Here is a 17,074-nt window from a genome sequence, read left to right as displayed (position 1 = left end):
TCTCCTGCACAAGCCATTTATTACTATAACACCATTATTTTTGCAGCTGTAAATCAATTCATTTGTTTCTCTGTTATCCTCCGAGTCATTAAAATGACAGGAGTTTGGCAGTACACCAGAGAAGACTGTTAAAAACTTCTGCAACTTTTGATTTTTTAAAAAGATATTTGTATAATTTACAAATGTTATTCCTGTCTGATGAGTAAGCCAAATAAGTTTCACGGAGGTCTCTATCTTGTAAGTGAATATCCATGAGAATTTTTGAGGCCCGTCTAGCTCCTCTGGAAGTATCAAACGAATACACATGTTTTTGCAAGTTCAAATATTCTTTTTATTTGTGCTGTATTGCCTGTCAGTAGTGCAAAATCTACCAGCTGTGAGCACCACTCAGAATGTTCCATTCTGTTTATTCAATTTTGTATCACTTCATATGCCAGCAGCTTTCTACAAAGCTAACCATGAATAAATAAGGAATGCAAAGCTTGCATTTTTGGTAGGCCTGCATTATAAAACAAAGAAAGTTATGCCATAGCGATTATGCATGCAGGTTGTAGGTATTCATTGATCATATAAGGCCTGCACAGCCGGGCTCTTTATCAGCAGTAGTAAGTTCCTGGCTTCTGTGCTTATTTATCTTGTTCAGGAAGCTCCTAATGATTCCTTTTCACAGTTCCCGGTAATTGGAAGCATCCACATACAGAAAAACATGCAAAAACTTCTGGCAACAAGCTCAAACTTCAGATCAGAAACTAAGGTGTAATTACTAGCTGTGTGCTACTTCCGGATGCTGAGAGAGAGATGATCTCAAAGCAATGACTTCGATGCCTTTCACAAGGTAAAGCTACATTTTTAAGATGGGACGAATACCAAATTTCCTTGAATCCGAATACAAAAAGATTTTCAGAAATTTTGAATCTTGAATCTCTTGAATGCTGAACATAAGAATTGTGTGATGCATGTAGGAATAGTAGGTAGACTTAGAATATACTCTTCTAAGCCTAACTATTGTTCTTACATGGATCACACAATTCTTATGTACAGGATGCGAGAGATTTGAGAGATTAAAAGGATTTGAGAGATTAAAAAGATTAAAGAATCGTTTTGGATTTGGTTTCAAAGAAATTTGGGATTCGTCCCATCTGTAGCTATATCGCTTACTTACCTATACTACCAACACTGAACCTTAATCCTAACCAAATACTTTCTTGTGGCTAACTCTAACATAACATATGCTTGAAGCCTAACACTAGCCTATGTCTTCCATGAATCCTAAAAATTAACCCTTACACAAATCCCAAACACTTAAATCTGACGCTTCCCTATAACATAACATTCTACCAAACTCTGTCTCTACATATTCCTCAACCAACACTACCTGAGATGAAAATGAACCCACTGGTTTATTTATGGCATAAGAAACCTACCAGGAACACCTTCTAAAGTTCAGTGTACTACTCACCAGTTAGTAAACATAGTTACATAGTTATTTGGGTTGAAAAAAGACAGACGTCCATCGAGTTCAACCAGAGAACAAAGTACAACAATGTTTAAAAAAGTGATAAACTGAAAATTTACATCTGCATATGAATTCACCCCCTTTGCCATGAAGCCCATGAAAATTTCTGGTGCAACCAATTACCTTAAAAATTCACATAATTAGTAAAATGATTTACACCTGTTTGAAATCTAAGAGTCACATGATCTGTCAGTATAAACACACCTTTTCAGAGATGCCCCAGAGGCTTCAACGCCACTAAGCAAGAGGCATCACACAATGAGGACCAAGGAGCTCTCCAAGCAAGTCGGGAACAAAATCAGAGTTGGGTTATAAAAAAAAAAAATCCAAAACATTGAATATGCCCCCAGAGCACTATCAAATTATTCATTCTCAAATGGAAAGAACCCTATTGAGGGTTAGGCATTGGATGGTGGAGGGATAAGGGTTAGGCATTGGTCGAGGTAGGGTTCTGTGTGAGAGTAGGGTCAGGTTAAGTCAGGGCCAGATTTTCAGCTCAGAAACCTACAGGCACCTAAGCCCCAATACTCTAAACCCTGCCCCTTACCACAGGTCACACCCCTCACGCCCCCATAGTCATTCAGATGTGCTACCCCACGTGCCAGCTATAGGTGCCCCGGTATATGTTAGCCAGCTATAAGTGCCCCAGTATAGGTTAGCCAGGTATAGATGCCCCCTGTATAGGTTAGTCAGCTATAGGTGCCTCAGTATGGGTTAGTCAGCTATAGGTGCCACAGTATAGGTAAGCCAGTTATAGGAGCCACAGTATAGGTGCCCCAGTATAGGTTATCCAGCTATAGGTGCCACAGTATAAGTTAGCCAGCTATAGGTGCCACAGTGTAGGTTAGCCAGCTATAGGTGCCACAGTATAGGTTAGCCAGGTATAGGTGCCACAGTATAAATTAGACAGCTATAGGTGCTACAGTATACAGTAGGTTAGCCAGGTATAGGTGCCACAGTATAGATTAGCCAGCTTTAGGTGCTACAGTACAGGATAGCCAGCTATAGGTGCTGTGCCCCCCTGATCCCCCTCACTCCCTCTGCAGAGCGCGAGCAGAGCAGTAATAAGTAGAGACTCACTGGCTCACAACCTTCCTTCCAGCGATGATGTAATTCAGCAGTGGCAGCACGTCCATCGCCATCTCCACAGCCACAGCGGGTCTCTCTGCGTGTAACGCAGTGGCTCTTTACAGTGAGTCACATGAGGAGTCAGTAACTGTAACGAGCTGCTGTGTCACACACAGAGAGACCTGCTGTGGCTATGGAGACGGCGATGGACGCGCTGTCGCTGCTGAATGACATAATCGCTGAAATCTCGGGAGCAAGTGAGTCTCTTCTTATTACCGCTCCGCTTGCGCTCTGCAGAGGGAGAGAGGGGGAGCAGAGGAGACAGTATGGCAGCCAGTCAAGGCTCTAAATGACTTAACACCCAAAGTACATAGCGTCTCTTTTGGAACTATACACCCGGCCTCCACACACCCTCCACTCTGCAAATAAGACACATTTGGTTATTTTCAGCATCTGCTTAAAAACATTTTGGTGCATCGGCCTTTTCCCATTTCCTGAACCTTTGAGACTGCAGAATGCAGGGTCCCAACGTTTGAGTCCCCAACTCACACTCATTTGGGCCTAATTCTTCATCTAGTTGGTGTCAGAATTATAATGCCATTTTTGCAAAACCGTTCAGTTAAAATCTTGCAAAACTGCCAATGACAATTCAAAGACTTTGACAAGAGTGACTTTTTTGGTAGAAGCTTTACTTTCTCCTAAAGTGTACCTGAGACAAAAACTATTAAAAAACTCTGCACACTTACCTAAGAAAATGGAAATTTCTGGATCCTGCAGAGGCTTCCCACATCTTCCTGGCCCCCACTGTTGCCATGGACGGATGCCTGAAACATATCTGTCAAGAGCTTTTTGGATATGCTACTAGAGATGGGCCGAACGGTTCGCCGGCGAACGGTTCCACGCGAACTTCGGTGGTTCGCGTTCGCGTCCCGCTGGCGAACCTTTGCGGAAGTTCGGTTCGCCCCATAATGCACCTTGAGGGTCAACTTTGACCCTCTACATCACAGTCAGCAGGCCCAGTGTAGCCAATTAGGCTACACTAGCCCCTGGAGCCCCATCCCCCCTTATATAAGGCAGGCAGCGGCGGCCATTACGGTCACTCGTGTGCTGCCTGCGTTAGTGAGAGTAGGGCGAGCTGCTGCAGACTGTCTCTCAGGGAAAGATTAGTTAGGCTTAACTTGTTCCTGGCTGGCTGCATACCTGTTCTGTGAACCCACCACTGCATACCTGTTCAGTGAACCTGCCACTGCATACCTGTTCTGTGAACCCATCACTGCATACCTGTTCAGTGAACCTGCCACTGCATACCTGTGCTGTGAACCCACCACTGCATACCTGTTCTGTGAACCCACCACTGCATACCTGTGCTGTGAACCCATCACTGCATACCTGTTCAGTGAACCTGCCACTGCATACCTGTGCTGTGAACCCATCACTGCATACCTGTTCAGTGAACCTGCCACTGCATACCTGTGCTGTGAACCCTCCACTGCATACCTGTTCTGTGAACCCACCACTGCATACCTGTGCTGTGAACCCACCACTGCATACCTGTTCTGTGAACCCACCACTGCATACCTGTTCTGTGAACCCACCACTGCATACCTGTTCAGTGAACCCACCACTGCATACCTGTTGTGTTCAGTGAACCCGCCACTGCATACCTGTTCTGTTCAGTGGACCCGCCACTGTATACCTGTTCAGTGAACCCACCACTGCATACCTGTTGTGTTCAGTGAACCTGCCACTGCATACCTGTTCTGTGAACCCGCCACTGTATACCTGTTCAGTGAACCCACCACTGCATACCTGTTGTGTTCAGTGAACCCGCCACTGTATACCTGTACTGTTCAATGAACCCGCAACTGCATACCTGTTCAGTGAACCCGCCACTGCATACCTGTTGTGTTCAGTGAACCCGCCACTGCATACCTGTTGTGTTCAGTGAACCCGCCACTGTATACCTGTACTGTTCAGTGAACCCGCCACTGCATACCTGTTCAGTGAACCCGCCACTGCATACCTGTTGTGTTCAGTGAACCCGCCACTGCATACCTGTTGTGTTCAGTGAACCCGCCACTGCATACCTGTTGTGTTCAGTGAACCCGCCACTGCATACCTGTTGTGTTCAGTGAACCCGCCACTGCATACCTGTTGTGTTCAGTGAACCCACCGCATCAGTGCGCATACCTGTGCAGTTAAGTGAACCCACCTACCTACGTGAGTGCACGCAGTGTGATATACCACTCCGTGCATACCCGATATGGACAAAACAGGTAGAGGAAGAGGTAGTGCCAGAGCCAGAGGAAGGCCACCCGGCAGGTCTGCGCGAGATCGTGTAAATGTAATTTCGTGTGGACCTGGCCCACAGTACAGTGCTTGGAAGAAGGCACGTCCCATCACCTCCCAAGATTGTCAGGACGTGGTTGAGTATTTAGCGACACAGAACACCTCATCTTGCTCAGCCACCAGCGCTACTACTAGCACCACTTCCGCTGCATTTGACACTTCGCAAGAATTATTTAGTGGTGAAATCACTGATGCACAGCCATTGTTGTTACAGCCAGATGATTTTTCACCAGCTCATATGTCTGCGTTACACGGCAACACTATGGATGTAACGTGTAAGGAGGATGAAGGACCTACTGATGGTGCATGTTTGGATTTTTCTGAGGCAAGCGAAGCTGGGCAGGATGATTACGATGCTGACGATGATAGGGATCCTCTGTATGTTCCCAATAGAGGAGATGAAGAGGGGGACAGTTCAGAGGGGGAGTCAGAGAGTAGTAGGAGGAGAGAAGTTGCTGAAAGAAGCTGGGGCAGCTCTTCGTCAGAAACAGCTGGTGGCAGAGTCCGGCACCATGTATCGCCACCTATGTACAGCCAGCCAACTTGCCCTTCAGCATCAGCTGCTGAGGTCCCCATAGTGCCCACATCCCAGGGTGGCTCAGCGGTGTGGAAATTTTTTAATGTGTGTGCCTCAGATCGGACCAAAGCCATCTGTTCGCTCTGCCAACAAAAATTGAGCCGTGGAAAGGCCAACACTCACGTAGGGAGAAGTGCCTTACGAAGGCACCTGGAGAAAAGGCACAAACAGCAATGGGATGGCCACCTGAGCAAAAGCAGCAGCAGCACACAAAAGAAAAGTCACCCTCCTTCTCCTCTTCCTCCTTCAGGTGCATCATCTGCTTCTGGCGCTTTCTCCCTTGCACCTTCACAGGCACCCTCCTCCACTCCGCCTCTGCCCTTGAGCGGTTCCTGCTCCTCTGCCCACAGCAGCAGTCAGGTGTCCGTGAAGGAAATGTTTGAGCGGAAGAAGCCAATTTCGGCCAGTCACCCCCTTGCCCGGCGTCTGACAGCTGGCGTGGCGGAACTGTTAGCTCGGCAGCTGTTACCATACCAGCTGGTGGACTCTGAGGCCTTCCGTAAATTTGTGGCCATCGGAACACCGCAGTGGAAGATGCCAGGCTGCACTTATTTTTCGAGAAAGGCCATACCCCAACTGCACCGTGAAGTTGAGAGGCAAGTGGTGTCATCTCTTGCGAAGAGCGTTGGGTCAAGGGTACACCTGACCACGGATGCCTGGTCTGCCAAGCACGGGCAGGGCCGCTACATTACGTACACAGCCCATTGGGTGAACCTGGTGGTGAACGATGGCAAGCAGGGCGCAGCGGACCAAATTGTGACACCTCCACGGCTTGCAGGCAGGCCTCCTGCCACCTCCTCTCCTCCTGCTACATGCTCTTCGCTGTCCTCCTCCTCCTTGGCTGAGTGGCAGTTCTTCTCTCCAGCTACACAGCCCCAGCTCCGCAGGGCCTATGCTGCATGCCAGGTACGACGCTGTCACGCCATCTTAGAGGTCTTGTCTCAAAGCGGATAGTCACACTGGAGCAGCTCTCCTGGCTGCTCTTAAGAAACAGGTGGATGAGTGGCTGACCCCGCACCACCTGGAGATAGGCAACGTGGTGTGCGACAACGGCAGCAATCTGCTTGCCGCTTTGCATATGGGGAAGCTGACACACATACCCTGCATGGCACATGTCATGAATCTAGTTGTTCAAAGATTTGTGGCAAAGTACCCTGGCTTAGCGGATGTCCTGAAGCAGGCCAGGAAGTTCTGTGGGCATTTGAGGCGGTCTTACACAGCAATGGCACGATTTGCAGAAATTCAGCGGAAAAACAACATGCCGGTGAGACGCCTCATTTGCGATAGCCCGACTCGCTGGAATTCGACCCTGCTCATGTTCTCCCGCCTGCTAGAACAGAAGAAAGCCGTCACCCACTACCTCTACAACTACAATAGAATGAAACAGTCTGGGAAGATAGGGATGTTATGGCCCGACAACTGGACACTGATGAAAAATGCATGCAGGCTCATGCGGCCGTTTGAGGAGGTGACCAACCTGGTGAGCCGCAGTGAGGGCACCATCAACGACTTCATTCCCTACGCTTACTTCTTGGAGCGTGCTGTGCGTAGAGTGGCGGATGAAGCTGTGACTGAGCATGACCAGGAACCGTTACGGCAGGAACAGGCATGGGACCAATTTTCATCAGACCCAGCTGTTTCCTCAACACCTGCGGCAGGCCGGCAGCACAGAGGGGGGAGGAGGAGGAAGAAGAGAAGTCGTGTGCATAAGACGAGTCAGACTTAGAGGATGATGAGCAAGGTGTTTCTTTGGGGGAGGAGGAGGAGGAGGGGACGGCGGTAGGAGAACACCCGCAGCAGGCGTCGCAGGGGGCTTGTGCTGCTCAACCTTCCCGTGGTATTGTTCGCGGCTGGGGGGAGGAGGTTGACTTACGTGACGTCACTGAGGAAGAGCAAGAGGAGATGGAGGGTACTGGATCCGACTTTGTGCAGATGTCGTCTTTTATGCTGTCCTGCCTGTTGAGGGACCCCCGTATAAAAAACCTCAAGGGGAATGAGCTGTACTGGGTGGCCACACTACTAGAACCTCGGTACAGGCACAAAGTGGCGGACCTGTTACCAACTCACCGGAAGGTGGAAAGGATGCAGCACATGCAGAACCAGCTGTCAACTATGCTTTACAATGCCTTTAAGGGTGATGTGACAGCACAACGCCAGCAAGGTACCACTGCCACTAATCCTCCTCCCGTGTCCACGCAGTCAAAGACAGGACGCTCCAGCGATCTCATGGTGATGTCGGACATGCGGACGTTCTTTAGTCCAACGCCTCGCTGTAGCCCTTCCGGATCCACCCTCCACCAATGCCTGGAACGGCAGGTAGCCGACTACCTGGCCTTAAGTGTGGATGTAGACACTGCTGTGAACAGCGATGAGGAACCCTTGAACTACTGGGTGCGCAGGCTTGACCTGTGGCCAGAGCTGTCCCAATTTGCCATCCAACTTCTCTCCTGCCCTGCCGCAAGCGTCCTGTCAGAAAGGACCTTCAGCGCAGCTGAAGGCATTGTCACAGAGAAGAGAAGTCGCCTAAATCACAAAAGTGTTAAGTACCTCACCTTTATCAAAATGAATGAGGCATGGATCCCGGAGGGCTGCTGCCCGCCCCAAGACTAAGTCAGTCCCCGCACACACTAAGTCGCTCCCAGTCCCTCCACACAGCATGTCTGCCTGCAGGCCGCTTGACTTCCTTCTCCGCCACCACCAACAGGGTCCGGGACTCCAGGCGGATTGCTGAATTTTTTAGGCCGCTGCTAGCAGCGGCCGCAGTAATAATTTTTCTGGTGCGTGTACATGACTGCCTAATTTTTCTGGCTGCACTGCGGGCAGCTGCAACAACAAAAGAAAAGGCATGTACATGCGCCCATTCCCCTTCGTGATCATTACCTTGCCATGGTGAAGGGGCTTGCGTATCACAATGAAGCAATGACCGGCGCCTAGATGAGTGTCTCGGGGGGCACACAAAAGATAATAAGGTCGTTGCTTCATTGTGGTCAGACCAAATTTGATCAGCTGGACAGACACTGTTCTGTCATTCAGCTACATCAGCCAGGCGACCATATGGGCTGTAAAGCCACCAAAACCTGCACTCTCGCCATGGTGCGCACCAGTCCAGCACGGCCATCACTACACAAACAGCTGTTTGCGGTGCGTTACACGGTGAGTTTGGTGTGTCAGTGTGAAGCAGTACCTTAATTACACTACCTGATTGATGTATACACATGCAAGATGTTTTAAAGCACTTTAGGCCTGTCATTTAGCATTCAATGTAATTTCTGCCCTTAAAACGCTGCTTTGCGTCAAATCCAGATTTTTCCCCGGGACTTTTGGCATGTATCCCACTCCGCCATGCCCCCCTCCAGGTGTTAGACCCCTTGAAACATCTTTTCCATCAGTTTTGTGGCCAGCATAATTATTTTTTTTTTTAAAGTTCGCATCCCCATTGAAGTCTATTGCGGTTCGCGAACTTTAACGCGAACCGAACATTACGCGAAAGTTCGCGAACCCGGTTCGCGAACCTAAAATCGGAGGTTCGGCCCATCTCTATATGCTACGTGACCATGCTTCTCTTCATGTACAAACTTGGCCATACTGTACCTGCGTGAGTATCACCAATTGGCCATGCCTGTGCCCTTTTACACTTAAAGCATAATGTTGCATTTCAATGCTTTTTATTTTCTCCAGAGCAGTACATTGTGAAAAAGCTTCAGTTTTTCAGTGTGAAACAAGCCATAAGGAAACATGGACAATGGACTGCACATCAGGTGTCCTTTCATTTACAACAGATATAGTATAGAAGGACCCTAACCTAGAACTGCTCATTCACAAGCGGCTCCATGCAACTATGCAAGCTTGACTGTGCTCGCATGGGTGCAACATGGCCTCCCTCATGCATGAAGAGGTGCACGGTTGCAATCTTTAAGAGGGTCCCAGGCAGCGGCAGTGGTCTTCAGAATACAGGAAGCCTCTGGGAGATCCAGAAGCTGCATATATGCAAAAACAGCACCAGGCAATTTGGGAGCAGGGCAAAGTAAAAAAACAGTTCAACCTGCTCCTGCCAAAGTCCTGGCGGTGTTAATTACTATTCCTTCTCCAGGCCAGTGAGGCCACCATGGACTCTGGGGGAAAGATGTAATTTGGCTGCCAGCCATTGCTGGTTGCCAAATTATACTGTTTTATAGTCATTTGGACTACGTCGGCACCCACATTACTGTTTGAGCACCAATATAGCTGTAATTCACATTACGGTCTATGGCGGCACATGGTGCGCCCACATTTTTTCTGTACCGTTCTGTGCTGTTTGGTTTGAAGCCTCTTCTTAGGTAATTATCTTATTTTGACTTTAGGATTGCCTAAGATTGTCAAAACCTTACTGGTGGCATTAAAAATAAAAACATATGTTTTTAATAAAAATCAAGCACAACAGTTCACGTCACGTGTCACTCCTTCACAAACCATCTTTACAGTAAATTGCCTCTTTTTTAGTATGTTCTTCTCTAAAACTCCAGCAGCATTTCTCAACTCCTGTGTCAATCACACAACTTTTGAGATGAAGAAGATCTCTAATTTATGTGCACTTTCAAACACAGTCGGGTTCCGCCATTAAGCTATACATTTAGAAAAACATTTATTGTGAAATTAGAAGAAAGAGGACCACCTTTTTTTGACATTATCAGAATGAAATAACGCAGTACTATAAAGTTCAGAAATCAAAAGCAAGAAAACTCATAGCCTATCTTGGTAAAAGCAAACATCTGTAAGCAAACCAGTATTAAATTCCTTTTCCGACATTACTCCTAAATAATATCTACTTTTACGCAATCTTCATCTTTACATAATTTATTTCTGTTGAAGGCAGATTCATATCAGCATTATAAATGAAGAGAGATACATTTATTTGTGAAATGATTGTTTAACATTTGTAAGAGAGAGATGTTCATGTACAGTGGGATGCGAAAGATTGGGCAACCTTGTTAATCGTCATGATTTTCCTGTATAAATTGTTGGTTATGATAAAAAATGTCAGTTAAATAATATATCATATAGGAGACACACACAGTGATATTTGAGAAGTGAAATGAAGTTTATTGGATTTGTAGAACGTGTGCAATAATTCTTTAAACAAAATTAGGCAAAAAAGAAATGAGATCATTATTTAATAGATCCTCCTTTTGCAGAAACGACAGCCTCTAAATGCTTCCTGTAGGTTCCAATGAGAGTCTGGATTGTGGCTGAAGGTATTTTGGACCATTCCTCTTTACAAAACATCTCTAGTTCATTCAGGTTTGGTGGCTTCCAAGCATGGACAGCTCTCTTTAACTCACACCACAGATTTTCAATTATATTCAGGTCTGGGGACTGAGATGACCATTCCAGAAAGTTGTACTTGTTCCTCTGCATGAATGCCTTAGTGGATTTAGAGCAGTGTTTAGGTTCGTTGTCTTGTTAAAAGATCCAGCCCTGCACAGCTTCAGCTTTGTCACTGATTCCTGGACATTGGTCTCCAGAATCTGCTGATACTGAGTGGAATCCACGCGTCCCTCAACTTTGACAAGATTCCCAGTCCCTGCACTGGCCACACAGCCCCACAGCATGATGGAACCACCACCATATTTTACTGTAGGTAGCAGGTGTTTTTCTTGGAATACTGTGTTGTTTTTCCTCTACGCATGTGTTATGCCCAAATAACTAAACTTTAGTTTTAGCAGTCCACAGCACCTTATTCTAAGAAGTTGGCTTGTCCATATCTCAAGTGGCTCTGTTTGTGCTGCAGGCGGAGAAAAGGCTTCCTCTGCATCACTCTCACATACAGCATCTCCTTGTGTAAAGTGTGCCGAATGGTTGAACGATGCAATGTGACTCCATCTGCAGCAAGATGATTTTGTAGGTCTTTGGTGCTGGTCTGTCGGTTGACTCTGACTGTTCTCACCATTCGTCGCTTTTATTAATCTGAGATTTTTCTTGGTCTACCACTTCGAGCCTTCACTTGAACTGAGCCTGTGGTCTTCCATCTCCTCAATATATTCCTAACTGTGGAAACAGACAGCTGAAATCTCTGAGACAGCTTTCTCTATCCTTCCCCAAAACCATGATGGTGAACAATCTATGTCTTCAGGTCATTTGAGAGTTGTTTTGAGACCCCCATGTTGCTACTCTTCAGAGAAAGTTAAAAGACTAGAGAAACTTACAATTGACCCCTTAAATACTGTTCACATAATTGGATTCACTTGTGTATGTAGGTCAGGGTTCACTGCGCTTACCAAGCCAATTTGAGTTCCAATAATTAGTTCTAAAGGTTTTGGAATCAATAAAATGACAACAGTGCCCACATGTATGCACCTGCCTAATTTTATTTAAACAATTATTGTGCACTCTCTGTAAATCCAATAAACTTTATTTCACTTCTCAAATATCACTGTGTGTGTCTCCTATATGATATATTTAGCTGACATTTTTTATTGTAACAACCAAGGATTTATACAGGAAAATCATGACAATTAACAAGGTTGCCCAAACTTTTGCATCCCACTGTATGCCTTGTGAAGACAATGTGGTTCCCCTCTTTTCCTAAAAATTGCTTCTCCACCATCCATGACAGGTAGGTAAGGCTCTTGATAGCAAGGAATGCATCATGAAAACACAGACCCTACTAGAAGGGGTGGTATCAGTCCTAAGAACAGTAGTCCTATCTGATATGCCTAAAATCCCTGGAAAGCCTGAAACATAACTTTAAATAATGATGGAATATATAGTACACTAGTCATATAGCAACGAGAAGATGAGAGAGAACACCGAGAGCCCAATATAGTGCAGTATGTACTGGATTGATGTGGGTAATGAGAGGCAAGTACTGTATGTAAAGTTACACTCACAAACATGGGTTACCACTAAGGCAACCACTGAAGTTCCCGGTGGGGAGATTAGACCTGTCCCCACTCAGGATTAAAAAGTCTCTCTCTGTAGATCTGGAAACAAGGGGTTAGCACCCTTCCACCATAGGAGGACTCGAACAATGTGAAAATGAACAGAGGTGCCACAAGAGTAAAAGTAGCTAAAACTTTTAAAAAATGGGGAGGCAGTGGTGGACCCACCCCCTCCAAGCAGACACAAAAACAGGTTGATATTACATCAACAAGCAAATGTATTCATATATACACTCCAAAGGGTCAAAGCAATGCATTTTGCAAGTGTGGCCCCGCTTCATTAGGCAATGGGGATGGAGTTTCTATGACTCAAGCACAGAGGTGCTACTCTTAATCATAAAACAGCTCAAAATGGTGCACGAAAAATTTGGGTGCACCATGTGCTGCCATAGAACGTAATGTGAATTACAGCTACATTGGTGCTCAGATAGTAATTTGGGTGCCGTCAAAAGACAGAGTCCAAATCACTATAAAACAGGTTTTTTTTTAAATTCTTTTGGCACCTCTGTTCATTTCCACATTGTACTAGTCATATAGCGTACGTAACACACAAGCGATACAGCATACAAGGACAGTAAGTTTATGTATGCTGAAGTAGTACACATCCTAATTAGAGCTTTATCAAATGCTGTATCTTGCTACAGCACACACTAATGATTTCAATGTGAAATCACACTTCCATCTGGTTTCACTGCAAGAAAGGGGCTTCATCAGGGGCTACATAAAGTGCTAGGTATAAAGTGAAAGGTGAATACATAAACATGTGGAGAGGAAGCAATTTTCAAGGCAGGACACTTATCAGCTTTTGTAGCAAATCCGTTTGCAGATGAAACTGACCTATAGGTAGGAACTCTCTGGTACAGGAGGCTATCAGCTTGCTGCAGGACTAAGTTTCTACCAGAGCTGATAAACTTCCTGCCGTGTGAGTTTGTCAGCATAGTGCGGTGGGTGAGTAGCACTCAAGGGGATGGGCCCTATATCAATCACCATGAACAAAGGTGCTCCGTGATGGAAGGAATGTTGTAGCCACTTCCTCTCTGTAGTGTCGCCCTCATACTTGAACCCAACATTGGTAGGGTCTGAATAGGGATGGTTTGAACTGCTGATTACTGATTCCACGAACATTACGATTTCCGCCAATGCTGATTATTGATTCAGCGAATTTCGTATTTCTGATTTCCGTATTTCGATTTCGGACTATTCTTTTTTTTGGTCATTTTTTGCATTCTCTGGCCAAATACTTCTGTGTTGATATGATAATGAAAAAACGTTCCACTTTGATATGCAGAATAGATTTAGATCATGTTTTGGCAAGGGAAAAAAGACAACACAACTCCACTAATTTGATGCAACTTTGCTCCTTTTTTATTATGGAAATGTATGGAAACATTTGTTCTGTTTTACATTATAAATACATGAATTTAACACATCATAAGACACTATGCATATTCAGCCTCTAAAAAATAACACATTCCTACTTCACAAACATTCACAACATCTTTGATGCTGGCAATATGTGCATTATAAATACACTGTGCTGGATCTGATTGCTGCAGTTGCTGCATAAAACGTACAGTAAGGGAATAAATGTTACCTTGTGATATACAAGATAGGATAATAAACGTAGTGAAAAACAAAACAAAATCAAAACTGCTGATATGCATGGTTCTGTACTGCTTGTAACAATCTTATTGGTAGAAGTCTAAATTAATAAATTCTCATTGGTTGCTCTAGGTTACCTAGCTTTAAAGATTTGTTTCGTGTACACCTAGCAATTTCATCAGAAGTGGCCTCTTCCTCATCAGCACATACATATGACTACAATGTCTTTCTCACCTGCTTAGAACGTATTATTAATGCACCTCTGGCAGAGCTTTAAGATTTTATAAACTAACACTGTGACTTAAAGTGTACCTGAGGTGACATGTGGCATGATGAGATAAACATGTGTATGCACACAGTTAAACATATTCATAACTAGGCTGTGTTCCTTTTTTTTGTTCTGCCTGAAAGAGTTAACCTTCAGGTATTCAAGTGACAGTTTCTCTCTCATTGGACCTTTGTCAGATTATAGCATAACCCTCATTGATAAGGAATTACAGCCATAAAACACTTTCCTAGCAGAGAAGAGCTTCTAGCTCCAGGAGATAGATAAAAAGAGGTCAGCAGTTTATGCATTATAGCTCTAGGACAATTAATCAACTGCCATTGAGCAAAAACAATAAAACATTACATCTGCTTTGTAAAGGTTTAAACATAAAATAAAACCACAAGCTATCTAAAATTCATTTTTAAGAGTAGGAGGCTAAATACAATTGTTCACCTCATCAGTTTATTTTCCCAACGATCAGTAGGACAGAGTGTGGCAGCTTGTTTGTTGCAGAGGTCCCAACTGTCCCTCTAGTGGACCAAATGTCTCTACTTTGTAACTAAATGGCTCTGTCTGTTTGTTGTCTCTTGAGCTCAAGTAGAAATGCATATACATGAAGGCAAAAAATGTGATTTAACAAATGACAATGACACTTTTGCTCATGAATTCATAGGACCGATGTTATTGTATATAAGCCACTGGAGGATCCTTTGTCTTCACACTTTTACTATTTCTTCTATCCATTTTCATTTCCTTTTGTAACACATTTCTAAAAATTGAAAAATGCATACCTTGAAGAAATACTACATAAAATCAATAGAACAATGCTTCGGATGGACTTTTTTTTTTCATTTGTTGAGGTTTCCAAGAAGCAGATGCACAAGTCCAATTACAATTTCTTGTAATAAAAAAAGCACACAAATGACTACACCATAGCACTAAAGCCTAACACAAAAGAAGCAAACAAACAGCAAATGGAGTGAGAATAATGAATATACACGCCATGTACACCAGCAGGAACACTTTGTCTTCGATATAAATTGTGTCATCTTGGGACCAGTATATTTCATTTAATTAAAAAACTGCAACAAGAAAGAGAAAATATTATGTTTTAATGCATCAATGTTATTAATGTTATTAATTAGGATGTTTTGAACAAGCCAGTGCTTAAGATCATTGTTTGTCATAAATTATACGCACTTCTGAAAACAAGTGTAGAGCCAATACATGGGAAACAGGTGCCATGTTCACTTATCAGAGGATGTCACAAACAGGAGACCTGACTTACTGAGGCATTGCTGGGCTAGTGATATTCTCATTGTGGATCATAAGCGATCTCGTAAACCTGGCCTGGATTCTATAAAAGCAATTCATATCAGGTGAGGATAAGATCCAACGCTTGCCTGGTTCATATCACACATGACTGCAATTACTGTCTACGAATTATGAACATACCCCCTCCAAAAAGTCCTTATTATATTTAAACGGGAGACCTGCTAACATGTAGATACTAGGGAAGATATCAGTTTTCAAGCAAAGCTTTCTATTTTAAAGCATCCTGCAAGTCATGTAATACTTTGGTCACCCCCAGAGTCCACCTCAAAACCTTTGAAGACAGAGCCTTGTGTCATGCTGCCCATACACTTTGGAATTCCCTGCCACACCCAATCAGGACAGCTCCATCCCTTGAAGTCCAAACTAAAAATTCACCTTTTTAGTCTGGCATGTATGAACACCTGACTATTTCCAGCCTGCAACTTCGTCATGATCTGAGAAATAACTATGCGCTTTGCTTCCTATGGGAAAAAATGTATTGTAAGTGCTAATTTACATAATTTGACAGCTTTTCACCTTCAGTTATCGTCTCTCTCTTCTACCTCTAAGAGGTCCCTCCAGAGGTATAATTACATGTGCTGAGAGTAAAACTTTTTTATATCCAGCCACCATGGCAGAAACCATAGAATAGAGGTAAAGGACCCATCGAGCCGCCATCTATGGAGATCAGCTGATGCGACCGATCCTGTTTGAAAGCACCACCGCTGCTTGCATCCCAGCATAGAGAGGGACAACGCTAGACTCCTGACAGATCCTAATGGGCTAGTCAGTCAGGCCTAAAGATGAGATCATTCCCCAGCAGGCTTGCCAGGGACAACTGTTACCTTTCTGAGTGCGCTCTCCTGTCTCTCCTCCCATACCCTCACCCCTTGTCTATACAGATATACAGTATATATGTGTGAGAGAGAGAGAGACACAGAGGAAAACCTCAGCAGTTGGAGCACACCAAGTGGGGAGGGGACTTCCATGTTGGGAAGACTGGCTACTAATGGAGAAAAGCTGTCAAATGATGTACATAACATTAGCACTTACTGGAGGCTTTGAAATAGAAAGCTCTGGCATAGTGCCCCTCTAATTCTCTTTATAATAAGTGATACAACACACAATGCTGGGCAAGCACTGTTAACAATTAACACTAAAGCATATATGAAAGAGTAACTCATAGGGGCAGCATGGTGGCATAGTGGTTAGCGCTTTCGTCTTGCAACACTGGGTCACCGGTTTGAATCTCAGCCAGGTCAACATCTGCAAGGAGTTTGTATGTTCTCCCCGTGTATGCACGGGTTTCCTCCGGGCACTCTGATTTCCTCCCACATCCCAAAAACATACAGATAAGTTAATTGGCTTCCCCTAAAATTGGCCCTAGACTATGATACATACATACATGGACATAAGACTATAGCAGGGATTAGATTGTGAGCCCCTCTGAGGGACGTTTGAGT

The 17,074-nt window shown here is 44.7% G+C and overlaps 1 protein-coding gene across 1 annotated transcript in view; it reads right to left on the bottom strand.

The window, feature by feature from the left end:
* Positions 1-13,779: 13,779 nt before the first annotated feature.
* TUSC3 (tumor suppressor candidate 3) overlaps positions 13,780-17,074 on the bottom strand; it is a 331,289-nt gene continuing 327,994 nt past the window's right edge. Inside the window, exon 10 of the mRNA XM_068268622.1 lies at positions 13,780-15,379. Coding sequence (XP_068124723.1) covers positions 15,364-15,379 — 16 coding nt within the window. The 3' untranslated portion in view covers positions 13,780-15,363. The remainder of the gene's footprint in view (positions 15,380-17,074) is intronic.

Source organism: Hyperolius riggenbachi, chromosome 1, assembly GCF_040937935.1.
Source record: "Hyperolius riggenbachi isolate aHypRig1 chromosome 1, aHypRig1.pri, whole genome shotgun sequence".
NCBI classification, from domain to species: domain Eukaryota; kingdom Metazoa; phylum Chordata; class Amphibia; order Anura; family Hyperoliidae; genus Hyperolius; species Hyperolius riggenbachi.
The sequence above is the reverse complement of the archived record's forward strand: the minus strand, read 5'-3'. Positions and strand labels throughout refer to the sequence as shown.